The sequence below is a fragment of the Heptranchias perlo genome, chromosome 1 (assembly GCF_035084215.1).
Source record: "Heptranchias perlo isolate sHepPer1 chromosome 1, sHepPer1.hap1, whole genome shotgun sequence".
Classification (NCBI taxonomy): domain Eukaryota; kingdom Metazoa; phylum Chordata; class Chondrichthyes; order Hexanchiformes; family Hexanchidae; genus Heptranchias; species Heptranchias perlo.
In genome coordinates, this window is record NC_090325.1 from 121,216,165 (window position 1) to 121,229,187 (window position 13,023).

At 41.8% G+C, this 13,023-nt stretch overlaps 1 protein-coding gene across 3 annotated transcripts in view; it reads right to left on the reverse strand.

The window, feature by feature from the left end:
- Nucleotides 1–13,023, reverse strand: part of fras1 (Fraser extracellular matrix complex subunit 1) — a 451,223-nt gene that overhangs the window by 160,144 nt on the left and 278,056 nt on the right. For all 3 annotated transcript variants that reach the window (XM_067990719.1, XM_067990709.1, XM_067990729.1), the window contains exons 23-27: nt 12,687–12,833; nt 9,481–9,621; nt 8,613–8,753; nt 7,731–7,871; nt 2,189–2,459 (exon numbers count right to left, since the gene is read on the reverse strand). In XM_067990719.1, the coding sequence (XP_067846820.1) occupies nt 2,189–2,459; nt 7,731–7,871; nt 8,613–8,753; nt 9,481–9,621; nt 12,687–12,833 (841 nt within the window). The remainder of the gene's footprint in view (nt 1–2,188; nt 2,460–7,730; nt 7,872–8,612; nt 8,754–9,480; nt 9,622–12,686; nt 12,834–13,023) is intronic.

Here is a 13,023-nt window from a genome sequence, read left to right on the forward strand (position 1 = left end):
TACACTTCTTCCACTGAATATTACAGTAACAGAAAATTACCAGTTATTCTTAGTGTTGTGAACTTTTACAAACTATATTTAGCTGACTTTATAAACTCATTCGGAACATTGGAGGATTTGACCTTTGAGCATTAATCGTGCTCTGCAGCTTTTAAAATACACAAATGGCTCCCACCATATGACAGCTACACAATAAAAATGATTTCTGTGAATTTCTAATAGTGAATAGCAGAATGGGAGCAATGCAAAGAACCACAAAATATTCCCCTTATTCAAAGTGTTTGCTAGATGATGTTAATATTTAGCCATTTTAGTTCAGAAATGGTCCCAGTATTCCCAGTTCCGGGTGGAACCATCATCACCTTTGGTGTCTCCTCCAACACTGATTAACTTTTACCCATAAGTTCTAGTAATTCGTCAGGGAAATGCTGTCAATTCTAATTCACTCAGCCATGTTTCGCTGTATATTTACAAATATAGTTGGGATTATGATTGTTAACATAAGAAATGGATCTTATTTAAAATGTGCACAAAGTTCTAAATGGCAGGAGTTTGAAATCAGCTTGATAGTTTGACAATCCATAAAAATAATATCCTCAACAGCCTCTCATGTGAACACTGTTATTGGTCATCTGAAAGCAAATTGAAGAGTAGAGCATGCAATTGTGTGGAAAGCAAATTAGTGCAGGGCAGCAATTTTGTTTGCAATATATGCAGACTAACGTGCAGAAATTACGTTGTGCAGTAGTGGCACATAAATACTTAACACATTCATACGCAAATGTTACACAGCACAATTTTATCCCCTAACAGTGCAACTGTTAAAAAAAAAAATGCAAATCACTACAAGAAGTATTAAGCTTTGCACGGGGTCACTATTCCTAAATGATAGGACAACCTTTGAAACAAAGGCCCTGAAATTCTATAGGGGATCGCCTGGTTTCCTATCGTGACTCCGGTGGAATCTCACCTAAAAAGCGGGAAACACGGCAGACTTGAGTTATGCCAGGTGTCCGTTGTCTTTTTGGGGGTTCTACTGGTCTCCTGCCTGAGTTACAACAAGAGATTGGGAGAACCCCTGCGAAATTTCAGGACCGCGTATGTTAAATAAAAGCATTCATTTATAATTCATGAGTCATCTGAATCACTCTTTTGCTAATTCAGAAATCCCATATTACTTCCACAAAAAGTGGCCGGAATATTGAGAGATGTTCAATAACTGTGTGAAATTAATATTTAATTATTTTGGTTCAGAAATGGTTACTGAGCATCTCTCAACATTTTAACCACTGCTGGTTTTATGGCCAGTGTTCAGTGAATGCACCAAAGCCATTGGGTGACTTCTTTAGCTACCATTAATGGTAATGTGGATTCATCGTGAGCATTATGACCAGTATTCAGAATATGACCAGTGTTCAGTGAACAGTTGTGGGTCAGGTGCTCACTTTGTGCAGTTGGTGTTGCAGGTTCAGTTCAGCTGTGCGTGAAGTATTCCATCTGACCGCTTAGACGAAGTGCTGAACCTTGCCTGATGACAGCAGTCAAGTCTATACTGTGACAACTGGATTAAGAATCCATCTCTTGTCAGGAGCTTAATCCTCAAATGTTAGAGCAACTGGGATGCTGAATGAGCAGAGACAGGGTTTATCTTTGAGGAAAGGCTGTCAATATTGCTGACCAGCATTAGTCTTTAAAATGAAACTGCTTTCATTTATTGGATTTGCCAAGTTGCATATATCATCAGAAGAGAGCTCACAAATTCTCATTTGTGACTAACATTGTCTTCCTGACCTGAAAACTTTTGGCCTCATCTATAATTATGCATCATATAGTGTTTTCTGGCATTAAATACATTATTAATGCTGCAATACAAGACCCCCATAAAACTGATCATACAAATACTTCTCCCGAAATTAATTTTTAATGCACCTTATTTCTATTTAAAAGACTTTGTCGATATAATTAGATTGAGCATGCAAATTTAAGTCACACTATATAAGAGTTATAGTTTTCAAATTTGATTTATAGTAATATAAAAATTTCTTTAAACTTTGGAACTACATAAAGCAGGTCCTCAACTAAATGTTTTGTTATTAATAGTGTATGCTAATATTAATAACAATGTCAGCGTCGGAAGATCGAAATATGCAGTGAACATTGAAGAAGTTTGCCCTGCAAGAACACTTACCTTGATTTTTCTTTGTCATGAATAAAGTTGATGTTGCGCTCCCTCAGCTCTCGGACGGTGAATGTGTCTCCTTTCTGAAGATGGATCTCCTTCCCTTTTTCCATTTTAATCAGTTTCCCATTGTCAGGAGGGTTGACAATATGGAGAATGAGATCTTCTATGGGTGTGTCGGCGTCATGTACACTCATAAAGGAAGCACTCAGAAACTGGCTCCCACCAATTTCCACAAGTATTGAGCTGCTCGTGTGAAGGACAGGTGCATAAACATTAACTGCAAAGATAAAAATATTCATTACGTTTGTTTAAGGATGGACTCGTTCATTCACAGTGTTCGGGCTAGATTTTCTTTTGCTACACCAGCCTGAAATTGGGCAGTACAGAGGATGAAAATCAAGAAAGTTCGGGCAGAGGCCTACCACTGCATTCCCACCCTGATCTGGAATTTCTTCCCATTGCCTCAGTCACTCATTCACCGTCCTACCATGTGTAAATGATACAATGTGATGATGCAAAGATAGGTGGAAAAGCAAGTTGCGATGAGGACACAAAGTGTCTGCAAAGGGATATTGACAGGTTAAGCGAATGGGCAAAAATTTTGCAGATGGAATATAATGTGGGGAAATGTGAAGTCATCCACTTTGGGAGGAAAAATAAAAAAGCAAAATATTATTTGAATGGAGAAATACTACAAAATGCTGCGGTACAGAGAGATCTGGGTGTCCTTGTACATGAAACACAAAAAGTCAACATACAGGTGCAGCAGGTAATCCAGAAGGCAAACGGAATATTGGCCTTTATTTCTAGGGGGATGGAGTATAAAAGCAGGAATGTCATGCTATAACTGTACAGGGTGCTGGTGAGACCACACCTGGAGTACTGCGTACAGTTCTGGTGCCCTTATTTAAGGAAGGACATACTTGCATTGGAGGCAGTTCAGAGAAGGTTCACTAAGTTGATTCCGGGTATGGGAGGGTTGTCTTACGAGGAAAGATTGAACAGGTTGGGTCTATACTCAATGGAGTTTAGAAGAATGAGAGGAGATCTTATTGAAACATACAAGATTCTGAGGGGACTCGATAGGGTTGATGGTGAGAGGATGTTACCCCGCATGGGGGAATCTAAAACTAGGGGGCATAGTCTCAGATTAAGGGGTCGCCCGTTTAACATAAGAACATAAGAAATAGGAGCAGGTGTAGGCCAATTGGCCCCTCGAGCCTGCTCCGCCATTCAATAAGATCATGGCTGATCTGATCCTAACCTCAAATCTAAATTCATGTCCAATTTCCTGCCCGCTCCCCGTAACCCCTAATTCCCTTTACTTCTAGGAAACTGTCGATTTCCGTTTTAAATTTATTTAATGAAGTAGCTTCCACAGCTTCCTGGGGCAGCAAATTCCACGGACCTACTACCCTCTGAGTGAAGAAGTTTCTCCTCATCTCAGTTTTGAAAGAGCAGCCCCTTAAGACGGAAATGAGGAGGAATTTCTTCTCCCAGAGGGTCGCGAAACTTTGGAATACTTTACCCCAAAAAGCTGTGGAGGCCGAGTCATTGAATACATTCAAGGCTGAGTTAGACACATTTTTGATCAGCAAGGGAGTCAAAGGATATGGGGAAAAGGCGGGAAAGTGGAGTTGAGGTAAAAATCAGATCAGCCATGATCTCGTTAAATGGCGGAGCAGGCTCGAGGGGCCGAATGGTCTATTCTTGCTCCTATCTCTTGTGGTCTAATGGTTTTATTATAAATGATGGCAGGGAGGTGGGGCAGGCAACCCGGACGATTTCCCTGCCTTCTGTCACTGGCACTGACCCCAGGGGCCATCAGGAGAGGGGTGGTGGTAGATCCTGGGGCAGCAGAAAAAGACCCACTGAATGTCCATTTTGCAGGGAGACGGTACAGTGGAACCAGATGCAGAGTAAAGTTCCCTCCACTCTACCCCAACAACGTGCCTCAGCCCCAACCCCAGAAGAGCAGCCCTACTGCACTAATGTGGCGTTTGTATACTATTTCCCACACCAGCCATTGTCAGATCCATCTGAGTGACATTGCTAATCAGTCCCTCATTGGGAGTGGTTTTGTGCTGTAGGCCCGTGTCCAGTAGGAGCTCGAACTGGATTGAGACTGCTCAAATTCACTCTAAAGATTTGAGCACAAAATCTAAGGTGACACTCCAGTACAGCACTGAGGGAGTGCTGCACTGTCAGAGACGCTATCTTTCAGATAAGATGTTAAACCGAGGTCCCGTCTGCCCTCTCAGGTGGATGTGAAAGAAGAAGAGCAGGGGAGTTCTCCCCGGTGTCCCGGCCAATACTTATCCCTCAACCAACATCGCTAAAACAGATTGGGCGCTAAATTAGGCCGTGTAGCGCCTATTGTTTCGACGCTACACGGCCTCTCTGACATCCAAGATGGCATCTTGGATGCGCACGCACGTTTCCAGCGTGACGTGTGCCTGACACCATCTTGGTATAGGAGTTAGCGCAGGCGCAGATAACGAACGCTGGAATCATGTGAAGTAGGGAGAAATTGGCTTCAATCAGTGTGCAATGTTGATTTAAAGTGATAGATATCATTTTGGGGCTTAACACTCAACTCAACGCACAGTCTTAACCCCGACCATCTGAATGTGTCTTAAAGTGCCTGGAGGACCCCCCACCAGTGCTATTTAAAGGGACCATGCAGGATTTATAGGATAGTGGCTGGATTATTGCTTCTGGCTGCCGAGACATTTGTCATTGTTTTTGGAGGTCTCCTAGTCTTCAATACTAGGACGTGGGGACATAGCCTAACATGTAGAGCCTGGACGTCAGGAGTGAAGTTAGGAAATGCTTCTACACGCAAAGGGTGGGAGACATTTGGAACGCTTTTCTGCAAACGGCAGTTGATGCTAGCTCAATTGTGAATGTTAAATCTGAGATTGATAGATTTCTGTGAACCAAGGGCATTAAGGGATATGGGGCTAAGGCGGGTGTATGGAGTTAGGTCACAGGTCCACCATGATCTCATTGAATGGTGGAACAGGCTCAAAGAGCTAAACGCCACTGCCACTTGCTGTCTCCTGAGGTGTGCCACCTTCTCCTGCAAGAAAGCGGGACGTGTGCCTGGGTGATGTGCCTGTCATGGTTGAATAGCTGCCAGTGTGTGTGGCCTGTGAGTTGAGGGTGGGCGGCTTGAAACAGTGGTAATGTGTAAGAGTGAGAGGAAGCTTCTGGTTGGAAGAGTTGAGTACTGATGGAAAGAGTGAGTTTGTTGGTATGTGGGGGATGGGGGGTGCAGTGCGTGGCGCAGTTGGTAGGAGACGCCACCTGACAATTGACCTCACTCACCTTGACCGCTCATGTCAAAGCATTGAACTTCTTCCTGCACTGCGTCCATGTTCATGGTGCTGTGCGCCTGGCATTGACTTTGTCACCCGCTGCCTCTCACTGTCATTTGGATATATGTCTGGAGGCCCTCTTGCTCCCCCCCCCCACCCCACTGCGGATATAGGATGTCCCTCCTTCTGTCCATCTCTTGTACCAAGGTCTCTAGTACATCAGCAGAGAACCTGAGTACATGCACTCTTGCAGGCCTGGTACCAACTCAGATCGGCAGATTGGTGAAGTCTGGTGTGCAGATTGGAGGATGTGGGATTTAGTAGTGCGCAACCTTTATTCAATGTTTTAAATAACTCATCAGTTTGTAAACATAGGGATGGGACCTGCATCTGTGTTTTACGTGTGCGATGTCTGATCTCCGTTCAGACTCCGTGTAGACAGTAGACTGTTATTTTCAGCAAATAACAGGTACCAGCTACCTTTAAGAGATTTCTAAGAAACATCCTCCCTTTATGAGATTGAGCTCCCCCTGGTGGTGGATAGTGCAAATTGCATTGATTCCACATGCAAAGCCCGGAACGGAACGCTGATTGCAGGTGAGTCCTCGGGTAGGCCGAAACTTGCGTCCTGCCTGCACAGAGGTCATTGGGCACGGGGTAATAGCACATCACGCTAACCACGCCCAAAAATGGCCCTTATCCAATTTCTTTCCCCCAGTATCTGGTCATTATCAAATTAGTGTTTGTGAGTTCTTGCTCTACGCAAATTGGCTGCCGTGTTTCCTACATTACAACAGTGACTACACTTCAAAAAATACTTCACTGGCGCTTTGGGACGGCCTGAGGTTGTGAAAGGCGCTATTATAAATGCGTAACTACATAAATCTATTTTTTTTGTCCCACTCTGGCTACCATTTGTGTGACTAACTTCAAACACAGATTGGCATGGAATCCACAATGGGGCACTGCAGACAAAACAAAACAAACACAAATGATATCTATTCATAAGGCATCGATCTTTATTATTTTATAAGTTGTGCCTGAGGGAAATTGATGCTACAGCTGATCTTCAATTACTACCATTTAATCACACAGCTATTTACAAAACTGTTCTGTGCTTATAAAACGCAGCCTTGTATTCAATGTACGGCTCACTGATAGCATCTGAAATCTAGATGGTTCTCCAACTGATGTCTCAGGCAAAAGATCTAATCGATACTTGGCTTCCTTGATCAAAACTCTGCTTGATTCTCTTGAATTTAGTCTACTGCATCTGTAATCAGTACTGCAGTTCTAAATCTTTCCTTGGAATCAATGGATTGAATAAAAAAATTATCTGGTCTCGTTATCTTTCTCTAGTTATGTTATTTGGTGCGAATACAACTAATAGACTTTAGAAACAAGGTGAGAATTACAAGACCGATTCCCCAATATCACACTGGGGGAGTATCCTTTCGCACCCAGTGTGGAATCGAGCAGATAAGTCTGAACACAGGAGACATCGTACTCCTGATTCAGTGGGAGAAGATTTTTAAGGCCATATAGCAAACATGCACAGACCTCGATATGCCGCCGAAAATTATTAAAATATGTGGTAATAGATCTCACTACAAGTGTTACCTCGCTGGTCCACTCTTTCAGTGCTGCTTGCCCATTTAAAGAGGTGCTTCTGGGCTTTCATGCTCTTTGCTGCAGAATGTCTATTTTTAAAGCTGGGACTTTGTGGTTCACAGAAGCTAGGTTATTGCTGCAGTTTTTGTTTTGCGTTGCTTGTACAATAGCTTTCACTGCTGTTTGTTGTTGAATTTTTGCAATACAGGCCTTCTTTTTGCTCAGACCTCCAACTGCCGACCTCCTCTCTAACATCCTGTAGAGCATGGACTTCCTATTGGGCCTTGCCAATGGCTCTCGTGGAGTTGGAGGTAGAACGCGAGTTAGGGCTGAGGGAAGAAAGGCAGGTGCTCGTGCAACTCAGGCTATAACAGTCAGCTCCTTTCCAAATAAAACAACAGCCCTTCACGAGCTGCTGCACTCTTCATTCCCCACCAACTTGTTGCCACGATGTTCCTGTATACCCAGGAAATGCGCAGAACCTATGGGAATTGTTTCAATGAACCTGATGGGGTCAGGAGGCCACCCTACTTACATGGGAGCACACCAGAGCACAGTGATCGTAGCTGCATTTCCCCACCATCGGGGAGTCGGCCCTTATTTCTACAGTTTCTTACCTTCACATACTCTCTTGTGCACATGACCATAGTAACCTGGACCACAATCAGAAACGCAAAGCTCGTTCTTCAGGAAGGTGGTGCTGTCACACAGCTTGCACTGCAAGACGCTGTCACATTCTAAACACCCAGCGGAACAGGCTACAAGTTAGAGAAAAAGATATAACAAGTGAAAATGCTGAAACTGATGAGACCTGCAGCAATAAATGAACAATCGTGTCAAGGTGATCAGAAACAAGCATGACCAAATAAATCAGTAGCGTCAGTTATAAGGTCAATGGGGACCTTTGGGTGCAAACATTAGGAAAACCTCTAAGCGATTCATCAGTGAGCAGATTATTGAATAATTTACTACAGTTCAGCAAAGGTACAAGAAAATTACATTATTGTAATGGCACCAAGCCATAGTGTCAACTCTTGGATCTAGTCATGAACACAAAGTACCAACTTGATCTACTGCTGGCTTTGCTGTAGTAAGACAGTTGTTTTCATCTATAAAATAATTACCAGATAATCAAAATCTCTTCAGGGATGTACTTATTCAAACACAAAACCATCATTTTCTGACGGCACTGATGTACGAGAGGTGTATGGTTACATGGCTGCCCGACATTCACTCATACCTCTGATATTTTCCTCCCCTAGTCCACAAAAGTGCTGAGGCTAATTGTAGTATTCCAGATGAGATTAGCTAACCCAACACAAACCTTAATCTCTACTGGGCCGGTACGGCCCAGTTCCACACTGGGCAATACAGTTACAAACTGAGATATCACAGAAGCTATAACTATATTTCACATATATCAATGCAAGTATGTGAACAGACTTTGCATAGCATAAGTATTCCTTGTTTTCTTTAAAGAAAAAGCTATTAAATCTTACCTATGCATTTTTGCTGACTGTGATTGGAGTAATATCTTTTCCCACAGTCATGAACGCACTGTGTTTCTAACAGTAGGTAAGGTGTCTCGCATTGGCTGCATTCACTGGGTCTGCTACACTTCAAACAGCGTTCATTACATCCTGTAGAATGTATAATTAAAACAGTGTTTATTCAAGTTAAATAAATGTGGTTCCACTTCCTGACTACAAAGTTTTTAAAAAATCTCTTCACAAATGTCGATAACAAGTGGAATAATGAACATGTTTTGGAAACATTAGCAGAAAACAGAATAAACTGCTAAATCCATCATGTACATGAGGAATGCTGTGAGACGCCTGAACAGCTTTAATTTCTTATGAGCTGGATATTTACAACTTATATCTTCATAAAGACTGCTGAAAATGCACCTTTGAAAAAAAAATCATTCTCTCTGATTAGATGTCTACAAAGCTAAAAGTTTTGTATGGAGTGAGATGCATGTTTTGTGGGAATAAAAACATTTCTATTCATTGAATCCTATATACTCTACATTAGTAGAAGATGGACTTTCTGTCAGATCTACACAAGAGCTACAAAAATTTAAGTATTCCACAATTGATGGATTTTCAGACCATAACTGCGGAACAACCAAATTCTGTTTATGAATGAATACATCTTGTGCATTGATAACCAATTTTATTTGCCAACCATGATTAAAGACAAGAGATTTTGAGGATCTGATTCCCGATGCCATATGACTACCACCTACGTAAGCTGGTAAATCAGTACTGGTAATCTTGTACAAAAGGGTAAGTGACATTTTTTAGGACCAGAATCTTTTCTTACGTTCCCATGTAACATACTGTAGAAACTGTAATGAAGACTTACGTATGCATTCTTCTCCTGCCTTGTAGAAACCTGCTGCGCACTGCTCTATGCAGGAGCCCTCTTGCAATATGTAACCATCCATGCATTGCAGGCAGTCGGTTTTGAGGGGCCCCTTACAAGCATTGCAGCTCCAGTCACACTCTATCAAAATAAATAGTGCCATTATTTACTTTAAAGCTGGCAGATTGACATCAAATGTTTAATAAAAATAACAAGAGGAATAAAAGGCAGTGGGCAGCGTGGTAAATTAAGGTTCAGTTGTTTCTGAAAGGTCAGAGGCCTACCACAAGACAGGGTGCCATCCCTGATGACAACATAGACCCTACCATCCAAAAAATAAATATGGCCTCACAAGCCAATCAATGGGGAACGTATGGTGGCTTTTAGCAAAACTATAAATCACAATTAGAAAAAAAAACTTCTTATGGCCGTTTCAGTTGCCGTCGAAACACTCTGTGGTATGTATGCAGTAGTTTCCCCAGCATCAGGACTGTAAGCCAATACTGAAGACCCACTTCCAGAAGTAGTTTTGCAATATACTAGGGCCATAATTAAAACAACAATCAGAGATAGTTCCACTTCCAGCATATCTTGGGTGAATCTATCTTTTACCCTGTTTGCACAAACACCCAGACTGACTACTTAAGAAATCAGTCCAAGGTCTGTAGTGTTTACATACACCTCAGACATGAAGGCTTTTGAAATCCAACTACCCTGGCAATTAAGAGGCACAGCACCGTAGTAACTTCAACTCAGTTATGAAAGGGGAGGTCAAATATTCACTCATGGCTGACAAATGGTTCAATGGATAAATGCGCTGCTGTGTCATACTCAGTCATGCAGACCATAAAGGGGCCAGGTTCAATTGTTGATATCTATGGAGTCAGCTGATCTCAGCTGCAGTGACAGTAGAGGCACTACAATTGGCCTCAGAGAGGAAAAAAAAATCAGCCAGGATTTCTGTTCTTTATTTCTGTCCAATAACATTGTTGGAAAATGGGCATGTATAGATATTGGGTGAAGAAACCACTGGACTTGACTCCAGTGACTCCCGCCAGCACCCCACCCACCCCCCCCCCCCCCCCCACACCACTATCAAAAGGCCTGTCAAGACTCACACCTGAAGAACAAGCATTTTGACATGGTATTGGTGGGTTGTTAGTGCCCACGGCCCCACAATGGGTCTCTGCCTTCAGGGAAGAAATAAGGTAAAGTGGAGGAAACTGCTAAACAAAAAGTGGGGGGTGAATTTCCGCGAGGGTTCTCCCGCATGTCCGCAGTAACTTCGGCGGGAGAGCCGTAAAAATGACATAAACGCTGCTCATGCTGTTTTTCCAGGGTTTCCATGGCTCTTCCGCCAAAGTTACAAAGATCCAATGGGAGAACCCCTGCGGAAATTCACCCCCACTCAGTATATCATCAGGCTGCTCCTATCTTTAAACTGACATCATTGAGCCAGCCTTACTAAATCACACTCCTGGCAGAAAGCTTTGGTTACCAGGAGTGCTCATTCGCAAAAATAACCCTCATATCTGTGACAAAGTGGGTATGAAACCCAGATGCCAGAGGGTGAATCTGCATGCCAGTCTGATACTGGCATGAAAGAATTAAAATGAGTCACTTGCTCCATCCATTTCATTTTTAAGATAATGTAAGCTGCTATTGAGCAGTTGATAAAAGTAGTGGAAGAAGTGAGCATGATATTTGGAGCAAGGCTAAGGACTCACTTGGTCTTCAAAAGTATTTTAAAACATTATTATCCAAGCAAGTTCAAGTGTGCAGCATAAGATGGATAGATCAACGTGGTTGATGGTCACTGCCTTCATGCAGTGGAAACTTGAGAATATGATGGTGGAAAAATCTGGAAACATCCCATTCTGCAACTTAGGTCAGCTCACTTTAGATGCAGCTTCCTTCATCTCCAGTTTCCACTGTGAATTTTGTCTAAGCTAACCAAATGTGGACATATCTCCAGGTTGAAAATGGTGGGATAAATACAGGTGCAAGTTCCAATTTCAATTATGCACACAACCCTCTCCCCTTCCAGCGTGAGATTCTGTATTACTTTGGATTTGGAAAGTGTGAACAAATAAAAGGAGAAGAAAGATCAATAGTGAAGACACTGGAGGCAAAAAGAATATGCGACCAAACAATAAATAATTAATGAATACGACAGCGTGTTCAGAGACAAGTCACCAAACATCAATGATAAGGTGCAGTGCATGTAGCATTACAAAAATCAAATCACTGTGCATAACTGCTTAAATCAGAGTTGCAATTATGTTTTAGGCACTGAAGGATAAATTCTGATGTGAATGATTTCATTAACATTAAACAGTATTAAGTTTGTTACAGAGCCAATACAAATATTTATTTCTCAGTCAACAATCAGACAATCTAATCTCCTGAGTTATTGAAATATATCGATTTCAGATATTCTTGAGAAACAGTCATCACTGAGGTCTGTCACATCAAACTTCAAATCTGTAAGTAATATATTGTTCTTTTAATCTTTCCTGATCAGTAACTCTAGTTGAAATCAAAATGAATTTCATCAAGAAAGCCATTTCTAGTAGTGTTACTCTTAGATCAAATGTAGACTTAATCTCCAATTTAAGTACCAATAGATTTAGCAGCTAAAAATCTAATTTCTCTAACACTCTCCTGCATTTCACTAGAGGGATTTTCCATAATCCTATTGCCACAATCCACTGTTGTGCTGTGTGTAAGACAAGCAGACTGTATACTAAACCACCAGGGTGCTCCCAACAAAGCAGGGATGCTATTTCACAAAGTCTGAAGACATTCTGAAAAGACTGAGTGTTGCCTGGAACCCTAGCTGACAACAATTTGCCTGCAGAGCAACACTCGCACTTGAATGTTCAGCATTGCATTTTGATACTCAAGTTCATTTTTCAAATTGGTTACAAGGGTATAACTCTTTTTTATTGAAGTAATTCATTAAAGTGTTACGATATATAGCTGCATGCAGTTCCATATTAAGTCTTTATCATGAATCACTCCTGTTCACAGTACTACATCATCAGAAGACTCAACAAGTACCTCCCTGTCGAATCAAAGTATCTATATCGCACCACCAACATTGTTTTTATGAATAAGTCTTTTCAGACTTTTCAAGTGAACCAAACTGTTGAAAAAAGGAAATCCCAGACTGGGAGAGAAACTATGACGTCTTCCTGTCTTACCTCGGCAAATTCCAGTAGAGTAGTCAATGTAGTACTGCTGGGCACAGGCCCCATATTGACATTCTCCAAAGAGCAAAACTTTATTGGGGTCTTTACAGGACAAGCAGGCTGAACTAGACTCACAGGTCAAACATTGGCTACTGCAGGCTAGGAGAAATAAGCAAATAATCCAGTGTGAGTTTTTTTCTCCACAAACAAACTATAATATCACAGATTCCATCTTACATGAAAATGAATCAGCTTGTAAACAGCCTTGAATTAACTTTCTACCAGTTATTTGATTAATAACTTTCATTTGTCACATGGCTGTTAATTTATGCTTGCAAATGTTAAAACA